We start from the raw sequence: 15,453 nt of genomic DNA, 5'->3' as shown, positions 1-15,453 counted from the left end.
ATTTGAAGGCAACCGACCGGAAAAGTGGTTCATCCTCTAACACCGACCGACTTGACACACGTCCACCTTTTCCTCCCTCCCTCCCTCCCTCCACACCTCCACAGGCCTCCTCCCCTCCTCTCTCTCAACTATCCACCTACAACAAGTTTGACAGATCAGCTTTTTCAGCGCTGTCGGTCCCCAGCAGCAGCAGCAGCACAGCAGCAGCAGCGGCGGTCGGCTCCCTCCCTCTCCCTCTCTGGGGTGACTTTTCTCCTTTCCTCCCTCCACAGTTTGATCATTTTTTCTTGGTATGTGTGTGTGTTGCGTCTCCTGCTGGCTATGAGGGATTTCATGTGTCCGTAGGTTTTTTGCTCACTCCCCTCCTCTCGGACCTTTTTGTTGTTGTCGTTTTAGTGTTTTTGTTTTTGTTTTGTTTTTTTCTCCGTTGGGCGTCGCGAGGGATACACCGTTAAACATGTCGAGGAACACGGACGAGGTGTACAAGCTAACAGAAAGTACCTACAAGGTGAGTAAACGCCGGTGTGAACACAACAGGTGCGACCACGACAAGAGAGGGAGAAATACCTCCACACGTCCATGTGTCCACCTGCTGTAGTCCAACTTTCTGCTGACTTTGACCACCTGAGCTAGCTAACAGGTGTTTTAAAATTAGCTATATTTTTGCTCAAGCTAGCTTAAATTTAAGTGTTTACCTGCTAATAACATGAGGGAAGGATGGGGTGAAACTCAACCTGGAAACAGTTCATTTTTGCCTTTTTTTTATAATATAGATTGTATTATAAGTATGTGTCAATACTGTAAATAAGTTATTTTTAAGATTTAATTGGGCTCTTGTGCTTTTCTATAGCCTATTGTTTGCCAACTTTACCTCTGCATCAGTAAAATACAGACAGACTGATGTGTTGAAACAGCTTAAAGGGGCACTATGTAGTTTTGGAGAAGAAATTCAAACTCAGAATTTTCGTATTTACTATATAAATGAGGTAAGGTTTTCCTTAACTGAATAAACGAGCCGTTCCCAGAGGAAATTAAGGTCCCTAGAACACTGTTTGAAGCTACGAAGGTGGCAGGGTCCGCCAAATATAAACAAAAACTATGAAATTGTGTTGTCCTTTAAAGTCAGTTTGTTTATTCAGTCGATTTGTTTTATTTAATTTGTTTAGGCATAAAGAAATCAGTCATTGAAGATCTTTCCCTTCTGGTTAAACTTTCTTCCCCAAAACTACATAGTGCACCTTTAATGAAACAGTTTTCTTATGGAAGCAGAGGCTTGTAGCCGACTATTACTGGGTTTAGATCACAGGTTTCTGAAGAAATTAGCCCCACCCTAGGAGTGCCGTTTCCTCATTAAAGTGCTGCCTTGGTTGATCAGCATCGTTTGAGCTGCTGTAAATGTACTCTGGCATCTGTGCCTTCTAGTAATTAAGTATAATTAATTTAATAAAGATAAGAAGGTGCTTCGAAAGTCAGCTGCTGTTATTTTTTGTGTCCTCCAAGACACACTTAATGAGACATGTTTGCTATGTGATTTCATTGAGGTTAAAAGATAAACTAACCAGTAAATGGATGTAAGTTCCTTAGAGTTTTAACTACACTGTGTAGGCAGGTGTGCATGCTGCACTCCACTGGTGGGAAAAAGTGAAGGTGAGTAAGCATAAAGAGGCTGGAGGGGGAATAAAAGAGACAAAATGCTTGTTCTTGCAACCATTTAGACTTTTTGAACAGCTTTTATCCACTACCCTCCTCTCGGGACAGCCCCCACAGCTCCTTGGTGTGATGAAATGCAGGAAAAAGACTCCAGGTTTAATAATTTAGCTGGCTGTGTGTGTTGTGTGGTAAGATTATACAGCAAGCTCCTCGGCAGCCGTCACCTCTGGCTCAGAGCTATAATCAACTGTAGCCCAAGGCTCACATAATACAATATATTTACATCAGTGGCTGTGATGTCTTCAGATTTCATGATGTTAATGATTTCATGCTTTATATATTTAATGAAATCTGAAATTGGAGGATCAAAGTTCTGTAGCTTATATGTCACAGATTACATGATGAGGAGTGAGGAGTTTGTGATCCCTGCTGGGCTCATGAATCATTGTTTGCCATAGGGTTAAGGTTATGCATTACTTAAAGCAACAGTATGTACCTTCCCGAAGAAGGGCAGTTGAGTTGTTGAGTCTCACTCATAAACTGATGCTCTTTTCAACAAGCTAAAATGAAAGTAGAACATCAACGTGTCAGATTACACAAATTTGTATAAAGGAAAAATGCTCATTGTGAAGTATTTTTCTCCAGGAAGTAGCATTTTGTTGCTTTAAGATCCGTTTACCAAAGTTGTATGATTTCCTGCATTCTGGGCTTGGGTGTGAATCTAAGATAAGCCCTTATCCTCTCATAGTCATCACAAAGAATAGCTCAATAATTTGCATAATCACAGAGATAAGACACTGATTGAGGAATGTTAAGAATGAGAATCCTACTCTTCTTTTCTTTCATTCTTCAGTCTGTGTCATCTTCCACGTAACATGTAAGACTGCCTGCACAGCAAGCAGGTCAATTTGTGCCTAAAGGTCATAGTTCATAGCCCATGTTAATATATAGTCAACATGTTTTAACATGACTGTGTGAATTTACCATCTGATGTCACTCAGTCAGGTAGACAGTCACCCAACTGTTGACTCAGCTGTGTATCAACCATATAACCATGGAAAGCTTGAATGAGATCATGACTAACTGTCTCTGTTTTTGTCTCCGCCCAGAGTGTAATGGATCAGTTCAACCCAGGACTGAGGAATCTGGTCAACCTGGGCAAGAACTATGAGAAATCTGTGGCTGGTGAGCATTTTTACAACATTAATAAACATTCACGGTAACTTTGAGTTTAGAAAAACACATGCTCTTAACTAGAAGGTTCCTCCTCCTTTGTCTACTCCTCTGTCGTAAAATTTATCTTGTAGCTGTGGCTCATTAACCATTTTTTAAAGAATATTTAGGGTGTTTTCCAACAGGTATTGGGGATCCTGACAAACATTAACAATAATTTTATTATTTTCCCAGCAATGACCTTGGCGGGAAAGTTATATTTTGATGCAATGTCTAAGATTGGGGAGAGTGCTGCGGTGTCTCCTGTCTCCAGAGAATTAGGTAAGTTTCCATGTTTCCCTGTCCTCTGGCTCTCTACTGGGATGAACTGGGGCAGATCTGCAGACAGTGAAGATAGTTCTTGCTTTCCCAAAATAGTTGTTTATCTCAGCTGGGTCTCAGGAGCATTGTTGGTGGTTCCCAGGGGTGTATTTATGCAGTATTTGTCTTGCATAAACGTTTGATTTCTGGATAATTTCTTCCCCACCCTGAGTATCATATCATTCAGACATTTTCTCTCTGTTCACATTTTTATTTGTGTTTCTAGAGCAGTGCCCTACAAGCTATAGCAAAAGATCAATGAGATAAATGGTAATAAATGTAATATGAAGCTAGGTAACATAAATACTGCCTCAGTCACTGGTCTAAAATTTGCCATCTTGAGCTAATCATGCAAGTAAGTCTATTTCTGAAAGTCTTGGTGGCCAAACCTGATTTAGCCTTTTTTTTGGCCTGGGCGGAGGATCAAATATCTTATAAACAACGGGGAGTCGAAGCAAAGCCTTAAAATGTAAAATGCAAAAATATGAAAACAAACTTACTGTGATCATAGCATGGGTCTTCAGTTAAAGGCGTTCCTGCTGAATTTTGAGCAAATTGTGGCACCTTTTCTTTTTTTTTTTTTATCAAAAGTAGGCAAACAAGAAGAATAAGTAAAAGTTTGTACTGTCAGATCTTCTCATTATTATTATCACACAAGCCAGGAAGCACTGTTGTACTTTGATTAATGCCAGCATGATGCCTGTGATGGATACACTTCTGTGTGTGTTGTAAGCTTGAAACCCACCGTGGCATAAGGGTTTATTTGGTTCTCTGTTTGTTTCTTGCTAACTCCCTAGGCTTCAGTTCCCAGAAGCTCATTTGCAGTCCAAAGATGTCTGGCATCCTAACTCATGTCACTAGTGGCACACTTTGATTTAACTGCTGTATGTCTCTCAGCTCCCCTGCTGATGAGCAGCAAAACTGCTAATTAAATTCAGCAGCACAATGGGATGTGCCGCGTGTTGTACTGGTGTCAATTTCCTGACAGACTGAAAGCAATACCCCGCCCCAAAAAAATGAGACATTGGCTGTAAATTTTCTTTCTGTAATGAAGAACTGTGGGTGGCAGATTGAATCTATGTACGCTACAACTGATTCTAATGGTGACAACTTTTAATTGTGCAAATGCTATGATTATAAATCCACATCTCAGCTTTCCATCCCTCCGTCTGTCCCATCTGTTCAGCATGTTGGACACAGCCATTGTTTTTGTCGCAAGGACTTGAGTGTTTGACAGGTGACATAGTACACAAACAACTGAGGAGTGAGTTATGCTGCAGAAAAGTGAAGTTTTGATGGTCTTTCAGCCATAGTTAGAACTTTTTACTATTGTTGTTGGTGCAGCTGTCACGAAGACAACTGGATTGCTTTACGTTTTCCTCAGAGTAGCAACTCCCAACAACACAAGACAAAACATGAGTTTATTCATTCATTTATTCTATTATAGAGGTGTGAAAGCAGATAGAAATGGTGCCGGGCTGTCAACCTGACTGGATTTGCCCGTGCCTTGATTTTCCTGGGAGATTTCATGTCTGGCAGATGAAACGGAAAAGTGAAAGCGAGGTTTAAAGGGAACCAATCTCAGCGCAGGTGGTGTCATTATTCTTTTACACTGTGCAATCAGCATTTACTTCATAATGATACATTAAAGCAAAAATCTTTTCTCTTGCCAGTTAAAGTCATCTGTGATCTTCCCACATATTTTTCTTCTAAATTCTGAACATAATCTCATGGCAGAAACACTTCAGTTTGTCATCTGTAGGTTGTAAAATATATTCAGTGTGCATGTGATGCGCTTTGGCTTTCAGTCTCTGAAAAACAGACTGGCATGCATGAGACCTTTCTATCTATTTTAGATAGAAAAGACAATGGATTGGCACTGTTGGAATTTTACCCACCAAACACCCAAATTGTGTAAAGAAAGTCCATTTGTTTGAATTTTTGATTTTCACCTGTATTTAATGTTAAAGGAATTTGTTTTTATAGCAGTATACAGTGAATGGAGTACAGCTTGGAATATACTTCCAGTCATAGGAAGTGAGGAGGAAATGAGGGGAGGGACACAAATAAACTTCTGATTTTTATCTTTGTCCGTAAAAGTATACTAAGCCCCCCCCCCCCCCCCCCCCCCCAAAATAAATACAGATAAATTTCCCTTTCTTTTAAAACCTCAAAATCCTAGAAATGATAAGTCTGAGGGATGATGTAAACATTAGCATTACATCACAGTTTTATGTAGGGGTGTCCAGGCTGAGTCCATGATGTCCAGGCTGAGTCACACTCACCCCTGACCTCTGGACACGGTCCAGCACCCACTAATCCCTGTATGAGAGGGACAGACAGAGACAGGGAGAGGCACTCTGGTCTCATGACAGATCAGTTTAGTCTGAGTCATTATGGGGGATTATGTAGAGCAGGGGGTGATTAAATAGGCACTACAAACAGTCGTCTAATCTAATGAACCAGGACTGTTCTCTAAAATGCATTGTAACTGGAGTCTGTTGTACACATCATTATAACCAGCCAGGATGTCCTCTGTTGTCCGCTGTCCACTACAATATAAACTCCTTTCTTTCTCTAGGAAACTGAGTTGTTTCACAAAGAACACAAATGTCTGAGCTGCTAGTGGACGTAGTGGAGCTGCCCGTCAGAAACCTGAGCTTCAGTGACGCGTAGCCAACCAGAAACCAGATACTCTCGAGAGGCACTGGAGGACCAGTGCACCTCGTCCTCCTACCTTCTTCCTTTAATGTCTTTAGTCTCCCTCCGTCCCTCCTCCTCCTCCTCCTCTGCCAGAGTTCAAATGTCAACAGTTGTTTCATTCAAGCACTCAGGTATCTGACTTGTTTCCTTCTCTGGTCAGGCACAGAGCAAGAATCAAGATCTGTAGAACCAGGTTGTATAGACACCAGGAGTTTTGGGTCTTGCTATATTCACTCTTGTATTTGAATTGAAACTAAGTGTTGCTGATGCTGGAACCTAAAGTATGTTGTTGGTTCTTCAGGGAGAATTTTGACAAGCAACCCCGCAACTGTTGCCCAAAAAATCTGAAGAGTATTTAACAGCCTGTAAGACGCCATGACCATGCAGCATTTTGTTGTCAGCAGGGAATTGAAACTCATCCAATCTTGTCCTGTTACGGCAGCGAAGGCTTTGCAGACGCTTCACAGACCCACACAAACACACACACAGAAACACACAAAAACACACAAGCCGTCCTTTGATGGTCCTGGCCTGTTCAAATGGCATCAGGCCCACTTTACATAATCCAAGCATGTTTGCATGGTGTGTCAGGTGGCCCTCTCAGATGCCAGGATTATTTTGCCCACAGTCAAAAACAGTGGAGGAACTGTGGGCCGCTTTGCATGCTACCAGCAAAATGTTGTTTTCAAAATCAGCTCAGAGTAGGAAGTTGTTTCTATTGATTTATTAATTTATTAATTTGTTGCCAACATTTTGCTCTGTTTGTTTCACTTTAAGACTGGTAGCCTCTGAGCTCATGGCTCAAGAATGGAGCTTGATAATTTTTGCAATCAAGCGATCATTGTTCATACAATGCATTTATAATGACAAGGCTGAGTCTCTGCCTTTCTACACTCAGCCTTTCTGCTGTGCTTTGATTGTGTACGGTGTTGTTTTGCTAGCGTCTTTGATAGACCATATCTACCCAACAGTGACATCCCACTGCACATCGGATTAAAGGCTCATTTATGCTCCCTTTACATACTTCCACTTTACCTCCCCCAGCGTCCAGCTGTTCTGTAGTAACTGTTTATCTCTGTACTTGGTGAAGTTACATCATACAGATGTTTAAAAATTCTCACCAACTCGCATAGCCTTTCTCAAAAACTTCCACCAATTTTAAAATTTCTTCCTCTTGTCTTGTGGCCGTGTCTCACTTTGAACTATTGGCTACACTGCTACACTGCCCCCCACAACTACCAGAGGCACTGCTCCATTGGTTTATATCCGTAAGCTTTCGAAACTGTGCAGAAATACATACAAAATGAGCGCAGAGTATGGACAGAAGGCTCTGTTCATGTGCATATCTAACACTGAGCATAAATGAGCCATAACTGCTAGTTTTTGGTACCTTCCAGCTGTCATTCAGCCTGTGTCCCAACAGGTAAATAAGGTCTTCAACCTAACGAAAGTGAAAGTGTTGTTATTAATGAGATATGAAAGCATCAAACGTGTTTTAGATTAATGAGACGCTTTGAATAACATGAAAAAAGAGAATTAAAGTGTATGTAAGCTGCACGTCTTTATAAACAAACATTGTGATTGGATCAGAACATGACATGTTGGAATGAATGATTTACACCTCACCAGAGGCAAAGAACGACTGATTTAAATCACTAAGTGGTTTTGTTAAAACAGCACATACTGACATTGTTATATGAACTACAGTGCCCTAAGGACACGCATGCATTTTCTGTAGGTGTTGTGCTATGTTAACTCAGCTGTGTTGAAAGAGAGGGACCTTAATAGTGACAGCTTGGTACCACGTCTGAGTTAACTTAAGTTTCTGATGATGTTCTCTGATCCTAAAGCTTGTTGCAGTTTCACATTTACGTACTTTGTGGCTCCTCCACTCCTAACATTCAAGTGAAAGCTTACACCTCAGGTACTTAACCTCCAAGTCAGGCCTTCTGAATTGTCAGATGCTACCTTTTATGTTTGTGCAACAGCCATCGGCCCTGTAGTGGTGAATGTAAAAGTCCTCCACAAAGCTCAGTGTGTCCGGCCATGACTCCAGAGCCATTTACATCCTGGGTAAACAGGGCTGTAGGCAGCCCGTCTGTATTGTGTGGTTTTATCTCAGTTTAGTTTTGTTGGCTAATGGTGGTGAATTGCTTCTGCTGTTATCCACATCACGACACACTTTTGCCCTCGCACCTTGCTCGATCGAGAACAGCTGTTGCCCGGCAACGTTTTGTCCAGACCGTGACAACAATAAACAAACGAGCGTGAACTGCCAGAGAAAGACTGTTGATTCCTGTGATGTCACTGTAACTAAGACGTTTTATGACACATTGATTTGAATCATTCAGATATTGTGATATGTTGATGACTCACATCTTTTGTGTCATACAAATAAACCAGTCCGCCAGGTATTTGACTCTATACCACACCTGTTGACATTTTTAAGATTACCTTCTTAATGTAAGATAAGGGGGCTTTGAGGTCAGCTGTGTCAGGCATTCATTCTTATGCAGTTAGCTTGGTTTACTTTTAACCCAGTGTCCTTTGCCATCTTGTGCCTCTGCCTTCTTTTTTTCTATCTCAGGTTTTTCTTTGTTTATCCAGCACTCTAACACACTCTTCTTTTATCCAATACTTACTGTGCCTATTCCTGCCTCACTATGCACCTCCTTAACACACTCTCCTCCCTTCCTTTCCCAGCTGTTGCCTCCCCCCCAGTTTCTTTTCTCCTGCTCTGTCAAAGGGCAGATTTACTGGGTTGATCTCTTGGCCTTTATCTGCCGAGCTGTTTGAACTGCGCTCAGTGAAAGAGCCAGTCTCGCTGTAAGGCAAGGTGGGGCAGTCGAGGTGTAGAAAGACGGCGTGGGGAAGGGCACTGTTTACATACTGATGAATGTACAGGTCGTGGTGATACATCAGACAGACAGCCTAATGAATGTCTGTCAGGGATTTGCACAGTACTTTTCACACGTCAGCGTTGTTGAGAAAAGGAAACAGGTGTTTTTTTCCACTGGAGGCAACACCTCTGATGAAATTATGTCATTTCAGATATTGATTTATTAAATTTGAACACAGTTACTATTGAGGCACAAGGACAGCAGATCCCATTTATTAATTTTTAAAAAAACCTTTTTTGTGAAGTATGTGCAGATGGCTCCTATTCACATTTGTTGCAGTATTAGTCCATAGCCTCCATAAACCTCAACAAACATGGAAATATTGAATGACTCAAGTGTTTATTCACCGAGCCAACGCCTCCCCTCTGTGATGGCACAGGTCCTCTATTTGTTACTGACAAATTAACTGTTCCTGTGCTCTGAAACAGAAGCCACTGTATCTGTTTGGTGGAAAATCTGTCTTTATGAAAAATAAAAATGTCTCAAGGTTGCATCACTATTAACACCCCTGTGTGCAGTGCAGCTGTACTCGTTGGCTACTGAAGAATGTTTTTTTCATGACATTTACTCGCTGTACACGGAAAATAAATGCCTGTGGGAAAAGCTTTGTGTGGGAGAAGTCATAACATGAGGAACAAAGTTTCCATTCTGATGATTTGCTTTCTGCTTGTTTATCCAAATCGACACATGATCCCGCGGTAGACAGACGGTCTTGAATCGCAGTTTACATTAAGCACGTCTCTCAAAGGACATCTTCCAAATTATTTTTAATTGGTTTTATAAGATCTAAAACAGAACAAACCAATTTTTGTTTGGTGTTGTTTTGTTTGTAGTTGTCGCCACAGTTCAGCTGCTGCAGTTTTGCTCATTCCGCATCATTATTTCTTCTTTGCTTCTTAATTTAAAGCGACCATCCATCTGTTCTAAGACAAGTTATCAGAATCATTGGCCCACACATATTTGTGCAAATAGTCAACTGAGGGGTGTTAGAAATAATGTTTGTCAAGGAAGCTCACCAGCCAAACACACATGGCAATAAACACACACATATTTAAAGGCCCTTTGAATCGGTGAGCAGCTTTATCCAGGCCACAGACAATATGTTAGAAACAGACACAAGTCAGCATGTAGGCCATCTGGTTCAGAGGTACTGCGCAATAATGGCACTTAAGTGTTTTCTATTATTTGTTAAATAAGTGGACTTAAAAAGTGTTTGGCAACAATAATTCAATTTCTACCTCAAGAATTAGTTTAATAACAAGTCAAAATCATGAAATGTCATGGGGCTGCAAAGTTTTATTTGTTTGTTTTACTGAGAAATGCTTCAAAATACACAAAGTACTGCAATTATGATTTTTGATGATTTTTATGATGACTTTTTAAATCACTGATATTGTGCTGTGTATTGTTTTGGGGAGGTCAATAGGTAATTTAATTACAATTTTCCACAAAATGATTTCTCTCCATAATCCTAATTTGATTGCTTTTGTGAGCAACATGCAAAGACGGGAGGTTATAATTTGTGGCTGCCTGCCATCTGAGCTCTTTTTGATTAGCCGAGCAGTAGGTGGTCCAGTTTTTCAGGTCCTGGCACATGTATTTATTCTACTTTCATCCCGGCGAAGGGAACCCTTTGTAGCTGGTGACATTTGAAGGTTTTTGAAGTTGCAAATGACGCGCATAATTTTTCAGTGACACATTCTTCCACTTAAATGTATGTAGAGAGTATTATGTATAGGGTAAACGCATTGTGCTCATTGTCATTGTGCACTGCTGTCACTGTGTTGCACAGCATTTCTAGATAACAAAAGACTGGAAGAAAAAGCAATTAGACAATTAGATTTCTTCTTGCCTGTCTTTCTTCTGACATTAACATGAACATTTGTCTTTCTGCCTCTCTTGTTCTCTCTGTGTGGCAGGTGTAGTGCTGATGGAAATCTCAGATGTCCACAGGAAGGTTCATCTTGAGCTGGAAGAAAATGTGAGTGCCAGATATATTTTTGCTTCCTGAAAATGTTCCCTAACTACGTTGCCTCACCAAATTTCAGACACTGTCACTCTCTGAACCTGTTGCTCACTGTGTTTCCAGACAAGCGTAAGCAAAGCCTCAATTCACTAAGCACCATTTAGTGGTTCACACAGTCAGCCAGTAGCTTTCTCCCCCCTCCACCCACCCTTGGCAGATATTTACTGCCTTCTTTTCTCCCTCCTCACCTACATCAACTACAGCAGAACCATGAGCAGGCAAAGTACGAAGAGGTTGAATGAGGAAGGGAAACAACAGGTTTATGCTGTTGAGGCACCTGTTGGTTTATTTCCTGGCTGAAAACAGGGGGCAGGCCTCAACATGCCCTGGGATAACACCAGCTGGAGCTGTTGAAGTTTGGTGCATTAAGAAAGTACAGCCTTATTTAGGCTGTTAGCATGCTAACACCGCAGTAATACTGTAAATAATGATTATTTTCATTATGAATTCATCACTTGATTATTTTTCCAATTCATTTAATAATTGTTTGTTCTGTAAAATGATAGAAATTAAGGCCAAATGCTCATTAAAAGTTGCCGGAGCCAGTTGATTGTTTTGTCAAAACAAGTTAAAAATTTGCAACAAAATCTCACATGGGAGAATGTTTTGGCATTAACTGATTGTTATTGATCAATTTTCTGTCCATCCACTAATCCAAAAACTGTTCCAGCACTGTACCCAAACAATTGGTTGTATTTATATTGTTTACTGAGACCTTACTCAGAACTACGAGATCTTCACACATTTATACAAGATTGTTTTCTTTGAATGTTGCACAAGCTTTGTGCTCGGGAAATAAATAACACCAGAGTTTGAAAGCAAGCTGTTAAAGTTGATCTTTGGGGCAGAAAAGTTGTGAGGCGCTCCCCTGAGAAATTGTTGTTGCCATCAGCGTCAGTGAGTGGGTAGACTTGTTAATGGACTCCTGTTGGTGAGTCACAGCATCAATCCAGGTCGGAGAAAATAATGGAAGAAAACCTTTTGCAGACTTCGATGAAGCTCTGCATCATGTGTGCAATGAGGTCTCTCTGGTCATCTCTGTGTGTTCAGTAATGGGGTCTTCCAATTCACTGATCCACCCCATGTGGGCACACCACTGCGTCTCAACAAGGCTTTGGTGATGGGATTGCTTCGACACCCTCACACTAATGAGAGGGAGCTGCAGAGAAAGGGAGAGAAGTCTGTGGGCATTCCCACGCTTTGTTTCTGACTCATTCATAAGCGCAACCTCGGACTTGGCTCTCACCCCCGCACACACGCACCGATACACTCTCCATTTCTCTCTTTGAGACTTACAGTATTTTCCCTGTTGACAGCAAAGCTGACAAACTGTTGCACTCCATCCACCCATCCAGTTAATAATCATCTGTGTGTCTTCTTCCCCTCTCCTCTCTGCTCCCTCCTCCTCCACACCTGAAGTTTAAAAGGTTCCACAGGGAGATTATAACCGAGCTGGAGAGAAAGACCGACATGGATGTCAAATACATGACAGTGAGTAGATTCTCTGTGTGTGTGTGTGTGTGTGTGTGTGTGTGTGTGTGTGTGTGTGTGTGTGTGTGTGTGTGCATGTTTGTTTTTTGTGTCTGAGTTATTCTGTGGCAGCGGCACTCCATCCATCCTTTTTAAGAGAACACACACACTGCCATTTAAAAGTATGTTTTGTTATGTTTTTGTTCGCATCATTGAGTTGTTGTCGACTTGATTTTTGTTGCTGGCTATGTGGGATTATTGGGAAGCACACATAAACATGTCTGTACGAAGAAGATTTAAGTTTAAAACATTTGATTATCAATTATTGTGATCATTAAGAGGACGAGCAAGTAGATGGATGGAAAACTTTCTCATTGTTGTGAGGGTTTCATTTTCACTCAAACACTTGAACCATGACCGAGTCCTGCGCAGCAATTCAGTGCTGTAATTTTCTGTCATTATGACTGCTGCAGTCATGGCATTTCATTTATGTCCTAATGGGAGTTATTGCTGCAATACAACACAGCAATGCAAGCCAAAGTGGTCCACCAAGCATATTTTTAATGCTTTGACTTGTAGTCTTGTTGTGTTACAGGTGCACATGTCTCCACAACTGCACAAAGGGAGCTGGAAATATGTATACTTTTACATAAAGTTCCAATAATAATTATAATAAAGTTATTCATGTCTAATATCAAATTTGAATATTCGTCAAATGTCAAATGGAATCAAATGAAGACTAAGATAGCATCATATAAAATAAATGTATTGATAAAATGTCAGTTTAAGCAAACTAAATAATCAAAAGTAAGAATAAAAGTAAAGTGTCCAGTAAGTTTATACCTCAAGCTGAAGTATGAATATGTGTAGAGGTGATATGTGGGTTAGATAACTATTTTGAAAAAGACCAGTGTTTACACCACTGACTTTCCTCTGCTCCAGGCCACGTTTAAGAGGTACCAGATGGAGCACAAAATGAAGCAGGACTCTCTGGAGAGGTCTCAGGCAGACCTGAAGAAGCTGAGGAGAAAGAGCCAAGGCAAGAACGCCAACAAGTACGAGAACAAAGAAAGCGAGGTAAGATGGACAGAGACGCACAGACACGTGACACATCATGTGTCACATGGATGCTCTTGCTTTGACACCCACACACACAGGCGTGTTCATATGTGCATAGACATAATTACGCCGACACACACTCATTCACAAACCTTGACACCTGAGATGCACCGTGTCAAAGCCAGTGTAACAAAAGGTGGGGACAGAGTTTTAAGTCTCTGCTCTGTGCAGTCATGCAGGAGAAGATGTATGTGTGTTGTTTGCTTCTTTTACACCCGCATACAATCCTCTATTGCACCATCTTCCTCCACCCGCATGCTCACCAAGTAAAGTGAACACATGTACAAAACAAGCAAACAAACAAGGAAGAGTGATAATATTGACCAGAGACCAGTTTGTTATAAGATCACAGATGGGTTACCTGAGTGTACACAATTAGTCACTGTGGACTGTTAAGTCATCATTACAGTCGGTGTAAGTCGTCATTACATGGTGCCACCACACCCTGCTAACAGTGAGTCTCTAGGGTGAAAATTGCAGAGTTTAATCTGAACGCTGCACAGCAGCCTCAGATCTTACATAAGCTTCCTACCATCGATCCAGTCAGGCAGCATGTTGGCGTGTGTGTGCGTGCCTCTGTCAGTGTGTATACTGTCAACACAGTCCACCCTGCCGCAATCCTGACAGAGATAAAGTGAGAGAGACAACCATAAACGAAAATACACAAGGAATAACATTACTTATATAGGTTTAATGCAGCTTTAACATTTTTTATATACTTAATCTTTTATCATTACCAAGAAAACATACTTTATTGTAACAGAAATAGTGGCAAAATTTTATGCTTTTGGTCTGACAAAACAAGACATTTGAACGTGCTCTGAAGTTTTAGTGGAAATGTTGTCTAGACTGAACAGCTCTAGGATATTACTAAATAATAAAAAGTTAGTTGTGGCCCTTAATTTGTGCATTTAGAATAAATGCCAATGTATGTTTACATAAATACGTGTGAGCTGAAATCATGACGTTACAGTAGCTTGTTAGTGAAAGTTACTTGATGAGCAAGATTGTGAAAATATGATGAACTCTTTCACGGTGGCTTCCTTACAGACTCTCTTCCTTCTTCTCTCATGTGTCTTTCATTCTTTTGTTTTTTGTTTTTTCACTTTTTTTCTCACTCACCATTACCTTTGTCTGTTTCTTCTTTCCTTCCCAGCAAGCAGTGAGTCACTGTGATTGCTCACTGCTGTGCTCACTTATCTGATTTAAGGCCAGGCATTAGGATTTAGACACCTGAAAGACACAGAGATGGGCCGGCTAACAGACAGGCAGGGTGTTGGGGCTTAGAAGCAGGAGTTTACAGCAGCAGATGATTCACCAGACACCAAAGACTCTTCAAAGCCAGGGAGCGATCCGCCAGAGAACAGAGACAAGATTTAATAAAAGAAAAAGAAAGTGAGAGTTCTGTCAAAACTATCAGACAATTCATTAAAAGACTCTCCAACTAAAAGTGAGCACTAGTTTTCTTCTCTGCACACAAGATTAACAAAGATTGAGATATGTATCGAGGCTTTTATATGTCAAGGAGGTAAAGGGTGATATACTGTGTATTCAGAGGCATTGTGTCCATCTTACCTTTGCTCTTTCTTACCCAGACTTCTCAGGATAAACATAGGTTGTCCATAGCAACAAGCTTGCCGCAGTTTACAGATGTAAGATGATTAAGAGGGTGTGTGTGTGTGTGTGTGTGTGTGTGTGTGTGTGTGTGTGTGTGTGTGTGTGTGTGTGTGTGGAAATAGCATTTCACACTCCCCCTTTTTTTCCTCATCCACTTGTTGAAGAAATTATGCCGCCCACCACTACGGTTCTGGAAAGGTCCTCACTCTGTTTTTCTTGTTCTCTGTCTTTTCCTTTCTTCTATTCCATTCAAATTATTGTTATTGGCATTAATCACTGTAGTATTTCATGCCAAAACAAAACCCAAGACTATATAATCAATTAGCTCAATGAATGTATGTGATGAATACAGATTTGGATGCATAAAACTGTGTGTACGCAAAAATACAGACATTTGCAATACGCCTTTTTTTCCATCAGATTTATTAAGTCATT

At 40.8% G+C, this 15,453-nt stretch overlaps 1 protein-coding gene across 2 annotated transcripts in view; it reads left to right on the top strand.

Moving 5' to 3' along the window:
• Window positions 1-129: 129 nt before the first annotated feature.
• Window positions 130-15,453, top strand: part of baiap2l1b (BAR/IMD domain containing adaptor protein 2 like 1b) — a 29,577-nt gene continuing 14,253 nt past the window's right edge. Inside the window, exons 1-7 of one of the 2 annotated variants that reach the window (XM_073493803.1) lie at window positions 130-290; window positions 397-508; window positions 2,760-2,835; window positions 3,058-3,144; window positions 10,706-10,767; window positions 12,232-12,303; window positions 13,225-13,359. In XM_073493803.1, the coding sequence (XP_073349904.1) occupies window positions 458-508; window positions 2,760-2,835; window positions 3,058-3,144; window positions 10,706-10,767; window positions 12,232-12,303; window positions 13,225-13,359 (483 nt within the window). In that variant the 5' untranslated portion in view covers window positions 130-290; window positions 397-457. Of the gene's footprint in view, window positions 509-2,759; window positions 2,836-3,057; window positions 3,145-10,705; window positions 10,768-12,231; window positions 12,304-13,224; window positions 13,360-15,453 lie in introns of both variants that reach the window. The other variant, XM_073493802.1, reaches the window with a different exon arrangement.

This window comes from Pagrus major, chromosome 23 (genome assembly GCF_040436345.1).
Source record: "Pagrus major chromosome 23, Pma_NU_1.0".
In the NCBI taxonomy this organism is placed as follows: domain Eukaryota; kingdom Metazoa; phylum Chordata; class Actinopteri; order Spariformes; family Sparidae; genus Pagrus; species Pagrus major.
This window is presented reverse-complemented; position numbering and strand designations above follow the sequence as displayed.